Below are 19823 nucleotides of genomic sequence, written 5' to 3'. Positions count from 1 at the left end.
GGGTCACCAAAGCTGTATGGCTTTAGCTATAATTAATGATTAGATAAAATATTCGAAATTATATCTTAATATTAATTCAAATGTTTAAGAATGCATCTAGTAAATAGAATGAACAAATACTGGTCTAACCAGAATCTTAATTATGAAACTAATTGGAATGAACTATCTCCTTCAGAATGGCAGAGAAATGAGATTTCAAGAATTCTATTACACCATAGTTTCAGAATTACAGACGCTTGGAGCGCCACCTTTGGCATCTTGCATAATCACATTAACCTTAGATGCCCTGCGAGCTCAGGAGACATTTCCATTGCATCATTCTTGACACCAAAAAAAAAGTTAGATTTTCACACCTGTTCATTGCTTTTCATGCATGCTCTGGAAATATGAGCATACATATTATTAACATTTAATAATTACAAGGCTCCTTTGCTGGAATCACATATACACAATCTGAACACTGTTTACAAGAGAGCCACTGCCTACAAGTGTTTCCTACTTAAAAATAAAATACGGTCTTAATTGTGTAGACACTAACTTCCGTTAACACCAATATGAGTATACATGACTCACAACATTTTATTTTTTTTATTTTGAAAGAATGTTAATTTATGAAAAAATAAGAAACAATGACAGGATTCCATATTACACATTTTCTTTTTTCTCATATACGTACTAATACTCTTTAGGTAGATTTTTTTTTGCCTAGAAGCTATTTCATCACATAAGCTCTAGTTTTCAGAAAAAGAGTGGCAACTTTGTAGTGGTTAATATGCAAGCGAAAATGCTGAATACCGCCACACAAGATATAAGAAGCTGTACTGTCATTTTTTAAATCCCATTAGCATTTGAGAGGCCTTAAAATGTACTTGTGGCCTACTCAGAGTAGCGGCAGCAATTTTGTTTTACAAATATTAAACAGAATGTAGCCAATTAACAATGACACGCAATAGTGAAACCACTTTATCGCTACTTTTTTTTTTTTTTTTTTTTAAGCAACTATATAGGCTACATTCTCAGTCAAAATGCCTACCTCTACTTTGTATAGGAGACAGGTGCACTTTAAACACATCGCTCAGCATTGTGGTAAAAAAAGACCTCACCAATGCCATCAAGGATAACATTGTTAAAACTAACAATATTAAAATACCATCTTTTGTCACATTTAAAGGCAGTTGGATATGTTTACTTTATATTTACATATACAGAGATCTCATCTAGAAAATCGTTACAATAAACCATTTTATGTTTAAAAACAGGCAGTCTTTGGTGACGCAAAGGCATAGAGTGTCTTTTGTTTTTTTTGTTACCTCCTGCCTACTTCACTCTGTCTTATGAAGTGAATGTTGTTGGCACTATCAGAAAGTTCTAGATACTGATCCACTGAATGAACAAAATATCCGTCATAGCCTTGAACTTTCCCTGTGCTTAAAAGCTGCTGTTTTTCTGCTTCTGTCCACATTCTTATGCCTTCCTCCCCTTCCTGTAGTCGCTTTTGCTCCTTAGTCCAGGCCTGAGCCACTGCTCTCTGCCTGGCCAATTCAAGGACATGATCCTCCTCTTCTTCAATCGTTGTTCCATAACGGACATTAAAGCACAATGTGCCATGTTGAAGCTGTATATCAGCAAATCGTCTAGTCCTTCCATTAACCATTGATGTCATTTGGGACACAGTGACATTTACTCCATTTTCTAGAACGCGTCCACTGCCACTGTTCCCAATGACAGCTAAGTCTTCTTCTAGAGAAGCCAACTTAATAAAGTAATGAGTATCACGGCCTTCAATTGTAAAATGCAAGTTCTCTAGGTAATGGGCATTATTCAAGATGGCAGCAATGCGGCGACTGTCTTCATTAGCCACTCCTATGACATCAGCAGTCACTACTCCATCTTTGATGGCAAACTTGATACCCTTCCCAAATAAAGATGGAACAGCAGCAAATCTAGGGTATTTTGCAGTTCCATGATACTTCTTTCTATTTTGTTTTGGAGCCATTGGTAGCTGGTCCAAAGAAATGAAGTTTCTCAGCTGCTTCTGTAGCTCACACTGAATACCGAGAATTGTCTAAGAGATAGAAAATATTATTAACAGATAATTTAGTTACATATATACTATATACAGTATATGTACAGTGCATCCGGAAAGTATTCACAGCACTTCACTTTTTCCACATTTTGTTATGTTATAGCCTTATTCCAAAATGGATTATATTTATTATTTTTCTCACAATTCTGCAAACAATACCCCATAATAACAATGTGAAAGAAGTTTGTTTGAAATCTTTGCAAATTTATTACAAATAAAAAAAAACAAAATATCCCATGTATATAACTATTCACAGCCTTTGCCATGCCACTCAAAATTGGGCTCAGATTCATTCTGTTTCCACTGATCATCCTTGAGATGTTTCTACAACTTAATTGGAGACTGCCTGTGGTAAATTCAGTTGATTGGACATGATTTGGAAAGGCACAGACCTGTCTATATAAGGTCCCACAGTTAACAGTGCATGTCAGAGCACAAACCAAGCCACAAAGTCCAAGGATTTGTCTGTAGACTTCAGAGACAGGAATGTATTGAGGCCCAGATCTGCGGAAGGGTATAGAAAAAAATTCTGCAGTATTGAAGGTCCCAATAAGCACAGTGGCCTCCATCATCTGTAAATGGAAGAATTTTGGAACCACCGGACTCTTCCTAGAGCGGGCCACCCATCCAAACTAAGCGATCAGGGGAGAAGGGCCTTAGTTAGGGAGATGAACAAGTACATGATGGTCACTCTAACCAAGCTCCAGGGTTTCTCTGGGGAGAGAGGAAAACCTTCCAGAAGAAAAACCATCTCTGCAGGAAAACACCAATCAGGCCTGTATGGTAGAGTGGCCAGATGGAAGCCACTCCTCAGTAAAAGGTACATGACAGCCAACCTGGAGTTTGCCAAAAGGCACCTGCAGGGTGAGAAACAAAATGCTCTGGTCTGTTGAAACAAAGATTGAACTCTTTAGCCTGAATAGCAAGCGTCATGTCTGGAGAAAACCAGGCACTGCTCATCACCTGGCCAATACCATCCCTACAGTGAAGCATGGTGGTGGCAGCGTCATGCTGTGAGGGTGTTTTTCAGTGGCAGGAACTGGGAGACTAGTCAGGATCAAGGGAAAGATGAATGAAGCAATGTACAGAGACATTCTTGATGAAAACCTGCTCCAGAGCGCTCTGGACCTCAGACTAGGGCAAAGGTTTATCTTCCAACAGGACAACGACTCTAAGCAAACAGCCAAGATAATAAAGGAGTGGCTATGGGACAACTGTGTGAATGTCCTTGAGTGGCCCAGCCAGAGCCCAGACTTGAACCCAATTGAACTCTGGAGAGATTTAAAAATGTTTGTGCACCGACACTCCCCATCCAACCTGATGGAGCTTGAGAGGTTCTTCAAAGGAGAATGGGAGAAACTGCCAAAAAGAGGTGTGCCAAGCTTGTAGCATCATATTTAAAAAGACTTGAGGCTGTAATTGGTGCCAAAGGTGCTTCAACAAAGTATTGAGCAAAGGCTGTGAATACTTATGTACATGTGATTTTTTTTCATTTTTTGTTTTTAATACATTTGCAAAGATTTAAAAAAACTTCTGTCACGTTGTCATTATGGGGTATTGTTTGTAGAATTTTGAGGACAATAACGAATTTACTTCATTTTGAAATGGGGCTGAAACATAAAAAATGTGGAAACAGTGAAGCGCTGTGAATACTTTCCGAATGCACTGTATATATTGTAGGTATTAGTAACTAATCAAATCTACTACTGAGGCTACATTTGCATGGCCGACTAGAGCTGGTGTGAATGACAGCAGCAGGAATCTGCTGATTTCTGCAACATTTCTTTCCACCTGTGATTGGTAGCTGCAAAGCACACAAAGCGCATCCAGCAGTGATCACTGCAGGTAATCTCTGGCTCTGCGGACAGCCATGGATAGCTGTGGTCGCACCCAACCAGTCATTAAAATGTACAGGACTCAGTAGCTGCAGCTAGCCTCTCACAGGTGGAGAAAACAGCTACAGGAATCAGCAGATTCCTGCCGCTGTCATTCACACTGGCGCTAGTTGTCCATGTGAATGTAGCTTCAGGAGTTACGTTTAACATGTCCAGTAATATGTTTTGCAAATATTTGGAAAATTATACAGAGCTGTTTTGTTGCAGTAAATTGTGAAATCCTATGTTTTTGGTTTCAAGTTATGTTGATGATAATTTGTCTAGTGATCTAAGGGGAGCTGGACTAAATATCATCCAATACAAGGTGAAGCTTTGCTGATCAAATGTGAAAGGAAAAACATAAATACATAAAGTGTGCCAATGTGCTGGAAATTTGTGCATCAAACATGTGAGGAAACAAATACAGTGGGTACGGAAAGTATTCAGACCCCCTTAAATTTTTCACTCTTTGTTATATTGCAGCCATTTGCTAAAATCATTTAGGTTCATTCTTCTTCCTCATGAATGTACACATAGCACCCCATACTGACAGAAAAACACAGAATTGTTGACATTGTTGCAGATTTATTAAAAAAGAAAAACTGAAATATCACATGGTCCTAAGTATTCAGACCCTTTGCTGTGACACTCATATATTTAACTCAGGTGCTTTCCATTTCTTCTGATCATCCTTGAAATGGTTCTACACCTTCATTTGAGTCCAGCTGTGTTTGATTATACTGATTGGACTTGATTAGGAAAGCCACACACCTGTCTATATAAGACCTTCCAGATCACAATGCATGTCAGAGCAAATGAGAATCATGAGGTCAAAGGAACTGCCTGAAGAGCTCAGAGACAGAATTATGGGGTGCTATGTGTACATTCATGAGGAAGAAGAATGAACCTAAATAATTTTAGCAAATGGCTGCAATATAACAAAGAGTGAAAAATTTAAGGGGGTCTGAATACTTTCCGTACCCACTGTATATATATGTTCACCGTCAAATATATAAATAAAAAGTGATAATCAGATATTTGCAATAAGTTGCTTGTGCGTAAAAGAAATCACAAAAGTGAATACAAAAACAAATCCAGGTATTTGTGCACTATTAAATAAGTGAATGACAAAGATGATGAATCCTTTGGCAGTATACCAAAATGAACAATCAAGTCCAATACTGTGAAGTGAGTGAGTGCATTCTTTTCATAGAAATCAAGCGTGGTGATTGATGTGATAGATTCCAAGACCTGTGGTGATGATACACTCAATATTTCTGAAGGAATGAGTTGAATAGATCCCCACACCAGATGGTGAACAAAGACAGAGTAACTCTTCCGGGTGCTCTACACCCTTACATTACTGCTGTAAGGTATCAGCATGAAGTGAAATCCTCTGACGGTTTAAGAGCAATCTTTGGGTGTTGACTCTGGCTTATAATGCAGCATAAAGGAAGAGAAAAAACTCCATATGATGTAGTATATACTGATACTTTTAGTGAATTAAAAAAGGATCCCCTGAGGAAGTCACGTGACCGTGACGATACGCGTCGGGACGTAAGTGATAGGCAAACCCGGATGTGAGGCCGGCAGATGCATCGGAGGTTATCTGTTTGTCATAGAAGCTGATTTCTGTTTACAGAAATGTGAGTTTATTAATTTTTAATTCAATAAATGTACCAATATATACTACACCATATGAAGTTTTTTCTCTTCCTATATGCTGCATTGTAAGCCAGAGTCAACACCTAAGGATTTCACTTCATGCTGTTACCTTACAGCAGTAAGGTAAGGGTGTAGAGCACCCAAAAGAGTTACTCTGTCTTTGTTCACCATCTGGTGCTGGGATCTATTTAACTTATTCCTTCAGAAATATTGAGTGTATTATCACCACAGGTCTTGGAATCTATCACATCAATCATCGCGCTTGATTTTTATGAAAAGAGTGCACTCACTCACTTCCCAGTATTGGACTTGATTGTTCATTTTGTTATACTGCCTTAGGATTCATCATCTTTGTCATTCACTTATTTAATAGTGCACACATACCTGGATTTGTTTTTGTATTCACTTTTGGGATTTGTTTTACGCACAAGCAACTTCTTGCAAGTATCTGATTATCACTTTTTATTCATATATTTGATGGTGCACATATATACACTTATTTCCTTGTGTTTTTTGCGTGTTTGATGCACAAATTTCCAGCACACTGGCACACTTTATGTATTTATGTTTTTCCTTTCACGTTTGATCAGCGCAGCTCCACCTTGTATTGGATAGTAATCTTTGCAGTTTTGGTAAGGCTGATTGGCAGCTGCGGCGATCACCTGGATTTGATTTTTTCCAGACAGCGCAGGGGTCCCTATTTTTTAAATCTGGACTAAATATCGAATTGCTGTAAGATGTTTAATTTACCCTGGATCTGGTCGGATCATATAAAGTATTTTAAAAAAAAAAAAAGGATGTGAAATGGGTGGGCAGTCTACTGTTGTCTATGCTGTTTTTTAACAAAAAAATGTAAACTGAAAAAAAAAAATGCAAACTCTTTATCAGAACTACAACAAGGATTATTTAAGTGACATATGGCCATATTTAAATGACATATGACATATGGCCGAGGGTATGAATGTGACAGATATTTTCAAAGTAGTACCCATGGAATTTGGATATAAGTTGCAGGTATGTTGGACCTTTTTTCTAGAATAATATCTACTTTTGCAACTAAGTATTAAATGACATCTGTAGTTATATACTGTCTTTGGCTGTAATACTTTGAGTCACTGCCATGGAACAGGTAAAGTCAGAACTCCTTATCTGAATTTGTGTTCTGGGGAGATTCAGAAAGTACTGAAGCCATTGAAACATCATGCCAGCCAAGAAACTAGTATTTTCTGAAGGACAGATCAAGAAAAGCAGTGTAATATATGTTTTTTTTTTCTAATTTTTAAAATGGCTGAAACATTAGATTAAGATTGACAATTAGCTTAGCTGTGCTGCAGCGCCTATATGCTAATGAGGAATATGCTGATAGGAGGAGAAAGCTGAATGACAGACAGATAAGCATCAGCCCGCAGCTTCTCCTTTCAATGTCCAGTCATTGGCTGCGGAGGGAAAAGACCTGTAAAATGTTACTAGACTGGGGCTGTACTGTGTAAATATTGGGACTGGAAGGACAGAAATACAAATCCTTTGACTGGAAAACCAGTTCCCTTATATGTACTTAATCTGTGTATTTAGTTGTTTGCCTGGAATTCAGCTTAAAAAAAGAACATAGTTTGTGTTGAAGCAGGGCTTTAACTCAGAGTTCCAGTTATTCCAGAGCTCTAGGAACCAACCAACAAAGTACAACGAAAGGCAACATTTTTTTTCTAATTTTCAATGGAGTAAGGGAGGGTTAAAACCCCTATCAGTTTTATGCCATTTGCATCCTATTATGGAGATTTCTCTTCACTTCCTGTCCCATTGCCAACACATTCCTTTCAAAGTAGGAGAATTATTGGCTGTCACTGGAGCTGGTTGTCTCTATTGAAAGATTTTTCTCTTATTCATGTTCTGGTGAACACTCAAAATTTGGGAAATGAGGGTAAATCTCCCTAATTAGGAAACAGAAACCATAAAAAAAAAAAAAGAAATAAATAACTGACAGGTGTTTTAATCCCTCTCAACTCCAAATCTAAGAAAAAAAGTTGTCATACTTTAAGACAAATGCTTACCTTCCCAGGATCCCATTCCTGAGTTTTAGTTTGAAGTTGCACTAATTCATAAGATGATTCAAAGCCCCTTTTTTCTGGTTTTGGGAATCCAGGGAGCACATTGTGCAGTTGAAAACCGAACAGCTCCAGCCAACTTCCAATGTCTGAAAAAGAAAGCAAAAGTTTTAAAATAAGAATTATTATTGAGTGTTTATTTTACATAATGACTACATCAAACTTCTTATGACTAGATCTTTAAAATTGCTCCTAGTAATTTCTACAGCTTTTACTTTGTATGCAGACATAAACTGCATACTTCTTTCGATTCTAAAATGACCCATTTAAAACAGGTGTTTTTAAAGTGCTAACCACAACATGTGATGGTTGTGCCTGAGTAATATTACCTTATTGCAGAGAAGAGGTGAAAAAAGCCTACAATCTTTTAAAAGCAATTTTTTCCTAATATCTGTAACAACTATTCGAAAAATTGACAGATGAACTATTTAGTGCAGACATATTGGTGTTGCCCAGTTTTACCAACCACAGCCTTCCTTCCTGTTTGTTTTGCTGATTACCCTGATATATCTACATTACTGAACAGATACAGTCTCTCTGTGTCCATTGTATGTAAACCCTAATGCACCCTAACACTGAGGCTTGGTTCACACTAGCTGCAGCTACAGCTCACAGCAGGGGGCCTAATGAGTCCCTGTTCACCGTTTCAGGTGCGAATCAGGCCCAAATTTCTGCCTGAATTCGCACCTAATTTGGAGCCAAAGATGCACAGGACCCATTCCAAATACGGACAGTGGCCGCCTTGGAGGGGTGTGAATCGGCTCCATTAAGAGCTGGTCACACTCACCAGTCATGCGAACTGGATGCGGGGAAACCTGCATCCAATTTGCAAAAGTGTGAACCCAGCCTTAAAGAGGAAGTAAACCCTCCTCTGCAAGTTGTACCTATAGGTAAAGCCTATGATAAGGTACTGTAAATATCTCCTAAACATGTACCGTTTAGGAGATATTTACCTTACATGCAGCCAGTGACGTCACTGGCACATGCGCTCTGAAGGAACGGCCGCTGGTGCCGTTCCTTCAGAGCCCCGTGCCGTGACCGTCGGCTCCCGCGCGCGCGGCAGTGACGTCACCGCGGCTCCAGCCAATCAGATGGCCGGATGCCTCGATCCTGGAAGACGGGCGACATGTCGGGGTAAGCGGGCGGCACGGCGGGGGCTCGTTCTAAGGTAAGTATTTCATAATGAGCTAGTATGAGATGCATACTAGCTCATTATGTGTTTCTCTTTCAGGGTGAAGAAAAAAAAATTGGGTTTACAACCTCTTTAACCTATTTTCTCTCTTTTGGTGTCTTAAATATACAATTAAAAATGTTGTTATATCTATTTACTGTATCTAGTACAAATATATATTATTTATCATCCTAGAAATCCAGTGAGCTTTTAAGTTTCTGTGTACTAAGCCTGTGCACGTTATGAGAAGCTCTGTGAAGTACAGAACACCTTCCACTAAGTTATAGAAATAAGAAAAGGGGGAGATGTTCTTTGGTTCTAACAAACGTACTATCCTAGGGTGAGAAAAAATGTTTCTCCGTAGATACGGTACAATAAGTGTGTGTTGTTACCTAGGACAGGATAGGGTTGATTTACTAAGGCCCCATTCAAATCTAGTGATTTGAGATTGTAGGTGGCAAGCTGTGCCTTATGTAGTTTTGCCACAATTGCAGCACGATTTATCACATGACAATCAGGGCTAAACCTCAACACGTATACGTGCCAGTGAAAATGACTGGTATCTGAACGTGCGCACACATTTTGCTAGCACCGCAGTATGATTTGGAAGCATGGCCAGAGTTGAATCAGATTTTGCATTCTCCAGTTTTAGTAAATCAACCCCAGGGTGTGTTAATGGCAAGATCACCAGATAAAAAATATATAAGAAAAGAAAATGAATGTGCCATTACATCTGAGGGCTGGTCAGCTGCAACATGTTACATTTTGTTATTGAATTTAGCCTAATTTAAAAGCCACCAAGGCTTCCTTCTGGTGCCAAAAGAAAAAGCAGGTTTCCCTCACAAGGCCAGATCAGGTTTTCTAACGTATTAGACTTTATATATAGCACTTACTATATCCAGTCAAAACTGTAACTGTGACTGAGAGTGAGCTATATGCAAAAATGTATTTATTAAGTTCCTGGAAACCATTGTTTTACCTGTAGTATATTGTGCCACATCTTGGGTCTTGCCAACTGGATAGTTGTTTTCAAAAGCATACAAGTTAAATGGCTTTGGTTCAACGTTTAACTTATTCCAAATGTTGTGATTGGGTGTGGCCCACCGCCCTGCCACAACATCATAATCCCGTTGACCCAGGTGCACCAGTTTAGTCAAGGAGTCATATAGTCCACCATAAAACCCAGTGATAATCTCGAAATCTGGATTTGTGTCCTCATATATGTCCCCATATGGTGTGTATAAGATTTCTTTTAAAATTTGGCCACGGCTGCTGAATACTGCTAGAGGTGTTCCTGTATTGTCACATGCAACATAATACTCCTCTCCACTGCTTAACTCCATAGCGATAAGATGACCTTGAAGATCATAATAGAGTGATGTTATCTCAGAGCTCGTGTGATTGTAAAGATGAGTAACTCTTATTGGATTGGCTAGATCTGCATAAAAGAACTGCAGATGAGAACCTGTACTTGACTTGCTTGCAACACGTCTTCCAAGTCCATCATATCGGTAGTGTACATTCCAACCAGCAACCTTGTTATAGGCACGACTCAGAAGACCATTCGAATTGTACTCAAATATATCATTGCCTCTTTGTCTGAGGAACCCATCTTCATCCATCCTGTACTGAATTTCTCCCAGACGAGTAATACGATCTCCAATATCATACCTTAGTGGGGTGAGACGAACAGAATTCCCTAAGTTAAGCAAGTTGATGTTTCCATTTAGATCATAGCTGTAACGCCACTGCAGCTTATCATTAACAGACACAGCCTGAAGCTGGCCATCAGGATCATATTCATAGGAATATCTTGTTAAATTGGCATCTACACCAATTCGTATGCCACACATAATCATCCGACCCATGTTATCATACTGAATAGTCATCCAGTAAGCAATAGCTTTTAAGATTTCATATTGAACTTCAATGACTTGTCCGCTAGCACTAAAGATTTTAGTATGTTTCATCATTGATGTTGTGATGACTTGATTGAGATCATAGTTGATCACACTGAATTTTCCAAACTGTTCAGTTCTGCCTGAGACATCAACATAACGATATAGGTCTATGGGAAGAGGGATCTCATTTATCATGGCTTGCATACTGGTGACTCGGAAATTGTTATAGCTGTAGTCGAACCTGGCATTAACAAGACCTTCTTCGCTGAATCTAAAAATCTGACGTCCAATAAGAGGTCCTGTTGAAAAAATAATTACATTTTATTATAATTATGGTTATACAGTGAGATAAAGGACAAAAAATATATAGCATAATATAATCGTGATTATGAATAGTCTAAAGCAGACAATAACTGGGCACATAAGGTAGATGGTTTTACTATATACTGTACTGTGCTAACAAAAAGACAGCTTGTCTGTAAGGCCATTTAGGAATAGTCTTTCCTTTTCATAAAAAAAAAATTAGAAAAAATTAGCTGCTTACAGTCTAGCATCTAGCACCCAAGGTGAGACGTGATACTTCTATGTTACATAAGTAAAATATTATATTTAAAGGCACAGTAAAGTAATTTTGTGTGAAAAATTTAATCTACATGATATTTAACCACGACTACCACCAACACCAAATTCATTCCCTAACCCTCAGAGATATACACTATATTGTCAAAAGTATTGGAACACCTGCCTATACACGCACATACATTTTAATGGCATCCCAGTCTTAGTCTGTAGGCTTCAATATTGAGTTGGTCCCTATACCACCTTTAACTCTTCTGGTAAGGCTGCCAACAAGATTTAAGAGTGTGTCTATGGGAATGCTTAACCATTTTTCCAGAAGCACATTTCTGAAGCCAGGCACTGATGTTGAACGAGAAGGCCTGGTTCACAGTCTGCGCTCTAATTCATCCCAAAGGTGTTCTATCGGGTTGAGGTCAGGACCAGTCAAGTTCCTCCACCCCAAACCCGCTCATGCATGTCTTTATAGACCTTACTTTGTGCACTGGTGTCATGTTGGAACAGAAAGGGACCATCCCCAAACTGTTCCCACAATATTGGAAGCACAAAATTGTCCAAAATGTGTTGGTATGCTGAAGCCTTAAGAGTTCCCTTCACTGAAACTAAGGGGCCAAGCTTAACCCCTGAAAAATTACCCCACACCATAATCCTCCCTCCACCAAATGATCTGGACTAGTGCACAAAGCAAGGTCCAAAAAGACATGGATGAGTGAGTTTGGGGTGGAGTAACTTGACTGGCCGGCACAGAGTCCGAACTTCTAACTGATAGAACTCCTTTGGGATGAATTAGTGTGGAGACTGCTAGCCAGGCCTTCTTGTCCAAAGTCAGTGTCTGACCTCACCAATGCGCTTCTGGAAGAATGGTCAAACATTCCCATAGACACACTCCTAAACACTGTGGACAGCTTTCCCGAAAGAGTTTAAACTGTTGTAGCTGCAAAGGGTGGGCCAACCTAATATTTAACTCTACGGACTAAGACTGGGATGCCAATAAAGATCATGTGCGTGTAAAGGCAGGTGTCCCAATGCTTTTGACAATATAGTGTGTATTACAGGACAGCAAAATGTGGGTGTCATCCATATAAACCCAACAAATGTTTAGTCTAATTGTCTACCCTACATTGGGATACAAGAAGTCGATTCTGAAAAATTGTTGTAGACAACACTTTCACCTTTTATCAGTCTTTATGCAAAATGCAATTATCAATTAAAAAAAGTAATACAATAGTAAGTATTCCCAAAGGCACATCCAACTACATCATTTCTTTTTCAATCGCTTCAACTTTGTAAGCTCAGTTTGCTTACTACCCCAGTTAACTGTGCTTCTGTGGTGATCACAGTCAACTGTCACCTTTACAGTAATATTTAACACTGGTTTCACTGTTTCCCATAGTAAATACAATGAAACCAGTACATTTTCAAAAAACAACAGAAGTTACGATAGGCACTGAATGCCAGTGCCTTTAAGTGACCCCCCACTGCCCTCACTTGATTCCTCCTGCTGATCTCAACATCTCCCTGCTGTTTTCTGTAATGACATGGAGGGCAACAGGAAGGACCAATGAGAACCGTGGGGGACCCAGGAGACCAACACTACGGCAGCAGCACAAGGTAAGGGGGTTGCATTGTGATGTAAGGGAGGGTGGTGACTTCTGATGGTGAGGGGGGGCTTGCTCTGGACAACTAGTTTTACAGATACAACCGACCCTTTGAGGACAACCATAACGCTGATGGCCCATGATGAAATTGACCCCTGCTCTACACTATACAGATAGGTCTAATTTTTGCTGTAATGTCTACTAGGAGTGAGGGAGAACATACAATTTTTTATACAAAGCTACAGCTGTACTTTAAAGTATTCTTTAAGGGCAAGGTTGGTGGGTGGTGAAAAAAATTACTTTAGATCTAAAGAATATGTTTAGCTAAATCATATCCAGTGGGAGCTTATTCATAAAAACAGAAGAAAGGAATAGAAAGGATTATGTTCATAATACAGGTCCAGTTGTGGCTTATTTTTACAAACTAGAGAAAAACACGAAGGTATTGCCCTTTACAACAATATTGCTTGTTTCACGTTCACCTTCCACATTCTATTGGACTTACAGCTTTTCTCCAATATTCTTTGCTTCAGTTATAATTACTCCCGTTGGAGAACATTTGTTTTTATCATAAAAGGGACTATAGTAACTATGTAAACATTGCAGGTAAAAGATTTACAAGTGATGCAATATAAAAATGTCATCATAATTTCATGCAGTACTTGTTATATTGCGTACCTGTCTGTCTATATCGAATAGTACAAACAAAGCCCTCATGTATTAAATGAATTGTTTTAATGACTCCAGATGACTCTTCATAGGTGAATGTAACCTGGGTGGTATCATAAAGAATTTCTGAGAGCCTTGTTTGTTTAGTGTATTTATAGAAGACTCTACGTCCTGTTCCAAGGTGTAATGTCTGTAGAAGTCTTCCATCTCCAGTATAATCTTGAATGAAGGAGCCACTATTGTCAGGTGGTGTGTGGATATTTCGGTAATAACCAACAGAGAGCATTGTCTGCAGACTATGGCGGACCATGTTGGGCATGGTTACTGAAGCAAGATAATCCGAATGGTCATATTCAAAAATGTAACGCCTCTGGCTATGGAGAAACAGGCTTATTGTCTGAAAAACAAAAACAAAGAAAGAAATAATTATTTATCACCATTTGAAATGTCAGTTTAGTAGGCATTGGGGAAAGAACAATAACTAAAAGCTGACCGTTCTGTTAGCCTTGCTTAAGTAATTATCAAAACAATATAATGTATTTGAATCACATACTAAAGTCTGAAAACAAAGTAAAGGCAGATGTGTACTACTTGGGATGTTTTAAATACATTAACCTATAACAAATATGCATGTGTGTAAACTCCTTCATGTTCTGGTAAAATGTACTTACGTACTTTGCTTTTAGATAAGGGCTAAGCGAGGAGAGATATTCTTAAATTACAATTGAAAGTCAAAATTGTTTTAAGTACACTTTCCATCAAGAAACACGTGTATCAAAACTGTTGACTTTTACAGAGGTTGCCTGTCTCTTGGATGTCATGTTCATCCATAAAATCCACGGTCATGGATTACAGACAGTGGCAGTGCTTGTTTGTTTATCCTGAAAGGTTGACCTTAAGGCTCCATTCACACCTGGGCGTTTTTGAGTGTTTTTCAGCTCCAAAAACGCTAAAAAAAAATGTTCCAAAACGCCCAACAAGTAAAACCCCATTCATTTAAATGGCCCCTGTTCACAACTGAGCGTTTTGCAAAACGCCTGTAGCTGAAAAAAGTACATGAGCTTCTTTTTGGGCTGATTACCAGCGTTTTTGTTAGATGTCAATGCCTGCCTCCAAAAACGCCTGAAAATTGCGGTAAAAAACGCAGTAAAACGCTACGCTCAAGTGTAAATGCAGCCTAAAGGGAAATTGTGAGGAAAGAGCTATGGAAGCTGACCTTTTTCTAAAGGGCAAGCTCTGGGGATGTCATATTTTTAGCTGCCCCTATACTTTTCTTTACAGCCACAACTTTCAGGCATTTTTTTGTAAGGAAAAATGAAAATTTCAGTAATAAATGGTAACTTACCTGAATCGATCTATTATTGGTCTGCATACCATAAACGGAAGTCTAACTGAAAGTAATTGGTGACCAGACGTTGCATCTCAGCTTTTTGAACTACCCTACTGAATAGGTCTATGTTGAGTTTTTTTTTTCTTTAATCGACTCATAACAATATTTTAACTTCTAAAATATATTTTCTTTAGACTTTAATTTTATTGCTCTATAAAACTTTTCTTTTAAACCATCTTCCTCATAAGAAAACTGATTACCTTTGAAAGAATCCTCCAGGCAAAAGGAAAACACACTGAAAGTGCATACAAGGAGTATTACAAACTTGACAAGGGATTTGACATTGCATAGACTAAAAAGTATTGTACCAAGCCATTCTAGTGCTTTGATCAGGAAACAATTGTTGCTGAAATTGTGAATGCAAGAGTCCTGTATTCTAAGGAAAATAAAATAAAAGTGCAGCGCTAATGGGTACGGAACTGCAACAGTTCTCAATACAAACAAATAAAATTACATATGTGATCAGTAAATGTGAAAATCTGTAACTGAATACAATCTGGTCAAATCCTTTGAGAATGTCCTGTGGAACGAAATGCATCAGGATCGTGCCTGTTTAGCCAGACCTGCATTTGTTTCTGCCTTTACCATTGGAAATTTTGTGAGTGTTATTCCCCTTTTTTAATAAGCTTTTTATTTGGGTTTTACACTATGTCTGTTTCCTTTGGTTTATTTCCACATGGGTCTGGATTTCTGTGAGTGATCCCTTCTACCTACCCTGCTGGATATACACCTGGGAGACATCCGTGGTTGCAGATCGTTTAAGGAATCCTATACCATCCTAACAGCCTTTTTGACCCTCATGCTATATGGTATTCAGGGTCAACAGCATCTGGTGAGCGCAATTTTATTTGGTGTTGGTGATGGGATATCAGTATCAAGATTCACCTCTCTGTTTTGGATTACTCCACGTGCACTTACCATTGTGAACTCTATATGGACTTTTTTGATTTTATTCAGTTACAGATTTTCACATTTACTGATCACATATGTAATTTTATTTTTTTGTATTGAGAACTGTTGCAGTACCTTACCCATTAGCGCTGCACTTTTATTTTATTTTCCGTTGCATCAACCTTTTTGTCAGTTGCTTGTGTCAGCAGCTTATACATTTGATTGGTTAGCGCAGTTTATGCACCCCTTTAGTCCTGTATTCTAAGCCATACAATGTTTCTTTACAGTATACGTAAAGCCAAAATTTCTCCTTATATTTTGAATAGAATAAGGAACAGGTAAACCCCCTGTCAGGTTTTTATTTGTCATATGTGTATCACTGGGGATACTTCCATTCACTTCCTGTCCTATAGACAGGGTGGACAGTAAAATGAAACCTGTTTAAAGTGAGATACATCCCCTCTTAGATAGTTGTCATCCGAACAAATGTCCCCAAAAGATTTTCCCCCTCTATTTCTGTTCTGATGTCAACTTCAAATTTTGGATTCCCTTCACTTTCCATTCATATGACATCAGTCACCAGGACAAATGGGAAGAGTAAATATTCCCAGTGGAAAAACAGAGAGCAATAAAAACATGACAAGGGTTCTAACCCCTTACCACTGTTTTAAAAACAAAAACAAAAAAGTTAGGTTTTCTTACATTTTAAAAACATTAGCAGGTTGCTCATTGACTTCCTTTTCCCGATATAGTACAAAAGTACAATATAGTACAAAAACTGCCAGAACTAATGCTTAGTGTACCTTTACAAAGACATAGTCGAATTGTTTTGAATCTGCAGTGATTCTGTGACATTCATTTTTATTGCAAACTGTGTTATATAAAACAGGCACAGTATATTCTGCCTATTATAAAAAATGTTTAACAATTACTGACCTTTTCCTCATATGTATAACTCCATATTTTTCCATTGGCCCAAATTCTTGAAACCATCTTCCCATTTTGGTCATACTCAATTTTTTCAGACCAGGTTCCTCTTTGAATAGAGGTAACAAGTCCATTAGGTGAATATGTAATGTTAACTTCATGATACTTGCTGCTTGGTGACCACAGTATGGGATGTCCAGTCTTATCATACATAATTCTAAGAGTAAATTTTCGATGATCATCATAGATTTTTCCTGTTCTGGTGATGTGATCAAAATCAATGGATAGTAAATTTCGGTTATGAGCCTAAACATGAACAAAAAAGAGAATGGACATCAGATAAAGTGTCAAACAATTCAACACATACTATGTTTATGTGCCATAGTTGTGATTATGGATTTAATAATGTCCTGTACCAAGTTTACCTTAGCATTGTAAAACTCTGACATTCACAGACATGACTAGGCATGATAAGAATTGTGATCAAAACATATGCATATGAATAATATAGTGAACAGTTCAACACAACATCCGTGTTAAAATAACATAGTGTTCATAAAAAAATGTGAAGAAAGTCCAAATAAGATGTGCAGGGTGCAGAAATAGAAATTCATCCACCGCAATAATGTGACTTCTCCTCAATCCCTGACAAAGTTAAAGACCACGCTATGCGCTTACCAAAAGGTAGAGGCAATAAAGCCCATCAATAGATATAAATGGTGTGGCTCGTGTCTGATCCAACGGGTAACACTATGGCCCCTCTGGCTGGTTCAACCCGACAGAAACTCCGATCCGGAACAACACCGTAACAAGGACCACCTAGGTCCAACACTCTCCAGCATAAACATAAAGAGATGAAGGCCACAAATGGTGAAGTAAGTAGGCACAAAGTTTAATAAAAATACGGTAAACACCTCACATATAAACAGGATAAAAAGCGCTTGTAATCGGCAGGATCCGAGGATGCAGCCGCCCGACTTCCGGGTGTAACTTTTCTTATGAACACTATGTTATTTTAACACTGATGTTGTGTTAAACTGTTCACTATATTATTCATATGCATATGTTTTGATCACATATACCTGAAGTTAGCGCAGCTTTATTTTATATATATTTTCTATTTGGTGTATTCCCACTTCAGCTGCAGCTTTATTTGTATTTCATAATTTTTATAATTTGCACTGTTTTGAGCACAGGCTTAATATTATTTCAGAGTGTGTTTAGCGCGGTTATTATTTTACATATATGATAAGAATTGTAGTTCCTGAACAACTGGAAAGCCATAGTTTGCAGACACCTGCCATAGAGAATCTGTGGGGTATTGTCAAGAGGAAGATGGGAAACCAGACCCAACAGTGCAGACGAGCTGAAGGCCACTGTCAAAGCAACCTGGGTTTCCTTAACACCTCAGCAGTGCCATAGGCTGATGGCCATCATGCCACACCGCATTGATGCAGTAATTCAATTCTGACCAAGTATTGAGTGCATACTATATTATACATGAACATACTTTCTGTATTAAAAATCCTTTTTTTTATTGAGCTTATGTAATATTCTAATTTTCTGAGATACTGAATTTCGAGTTTTCACTAGCTGTAAGCCATAATCATCAAAATTAAAAGAAAGAGCTTGATACTTGAAATATATCACTCTGTGTGTAACGCAACTATATAAAATATATACGTTTCACTTTATGAATTGAATTACTGAAATAAATTAACTTTTTGATGATATTCTAATTTTATGACATGCACCTGTAGATATTTCAGAAGCTACCTCATGTCTCAATAACCCTACTTTCCAAATTAGTGTGTCATATTGAAAGAGATCTTAAAGCCTTCTAACAAGCTCTGCTGAACTTTACTTGGAGTGACAAGAGAAACTAAGTAGCTAGATAGGGTTCTCCTCGCTTCCATATCTCAAAAAGGGGTTTCTGAAATTATTAAATGTTATCTTGCAGTCCTTCTGTGCCACTTGACCTCTCAGTTAACTCTCTACCATATAATAGACAGAGATCCCCAACTCTCTAATGTGGTCAACCACTTCCAAAATTCAGAGGATTTCACCTGTGGAAATTCCACCTAGCCTACATGACTTACTCCCTAATTCCTTACCTACTAGCTTTGCTGGCCATATGGCTGTATACTGGATGAATACTATCTATTCTGGTCTAATAACATTATCCACATAGGCAATAGGACTAATGTATTCTTTCCAGACCTACACTTACCTTTTAATCTTACACCCAAATCCCTATTCAGCTAACTTCAAACTGAACACCAGGCTCACTTCTAGGCTTACCTCTTTCAAAGGAATATGATTGGTAAACCCTTTCTGCAAACACCTAATATCTGACATCTATAGACATTTAAACACTATCATCATGCATCGCATACTAGCTCATTGTGAAATACTTACATTAGAACGAAGCCCTTCCAGCCGCGCCTGCTCACCGCTGAGACGGCTGATATCTTCTACAGTGTTTCATCCGGGTTTGCAGGCTCCGGCACAGTGAGATGCTGGAGCCGCAATGACGTCTCTCCTGCACATGTGCGTGGGAACCGCCATTTACGCACAGGCTCTGAAGGTCCGGCACGGTAAGCCGGGCCTTCAGAGCACATGCGCTGACGACGTCATCAGATGCATGCACTCTAAATATCTCCTAAACTGTGCCAGTCTAGGAGATATTCACTGTACCTACAGTTAAGCCTTATTATAGGCTCACCTGAAGGTACAAGTGGTGTAACAACCACTTTAAATAAAAGGCTTACCTGGGCCAACAACTTGAATTTGAAGAAAGAGAGGACATTTTGAAGTAATGGTAATAAAACTTCCATATGCACTTTTCCAATGCATATTTCTCTACCACTGGTACCACACTACTGAACTCCTCCATAAGATTAATCTGGTGATCCCCTCCACTTCCTGGAGGTTCTCAACCCATACAGGCAGCCTATACCACATTTAATTGGA

The 19823-nt window shown here is 38.5% G+C and overlaps 1 protein-coding gene across 4 annotated transcripts in view; it reads right to left on the bottom strand.

Annotated features, from left to right (window-relative positions):
• Nucleotides 1-555: 555 nt before the first annotated feature.
• TENM1 (teneurin transmembrane protein 1) overlaps nt 556-19823 on the bottom strand; it is a 1047296-nt gene continuing 1028028 nt past the window's right edge. For all 4 annotated transcript variants that reach the window (XM_082262885.1, XM_082262886.1, XM_082262887.1 and 1 more), the window contains 5 exons: nt 16860-17156; nt 13652-14039; nt 9878-11098; nt 7674-7816; nt 556-2065 (listed from right to left, as the gene is read on the bottom strand). In XM_082262885.1, the coding sequence (XP_082119011.1) occupies nt 1307-2065; nt 7674-7816; nt 9878-11098; nt 13652-14039; nt 16860-17156 (2808 nt within the window). In that variant the 3' untranslated portion in view covers nt 556-1306. The remainder of the gene's footprint in view (nt 2066-7673; nt 7817-9877; nt 11099-13651; nt 14040-16859; nt 17157-19823) is intronic.

This window comes from Pelophylax lessonae, assembly GCF_965119305.1.
Source record: "Pelophylax lessonae genome assembly, chromosome: 7".
NCBI lineage: Eukaryota > Metazoa > Chordata > Amphibia > Anura > Ranidae > Pelophylax > Pelophylax lessonae.
The sequence above is the reverse complement of the archived record's forward strand: the minus strand, read 5'-3'. Positions and strand labels throughout refer to the sequence as shown.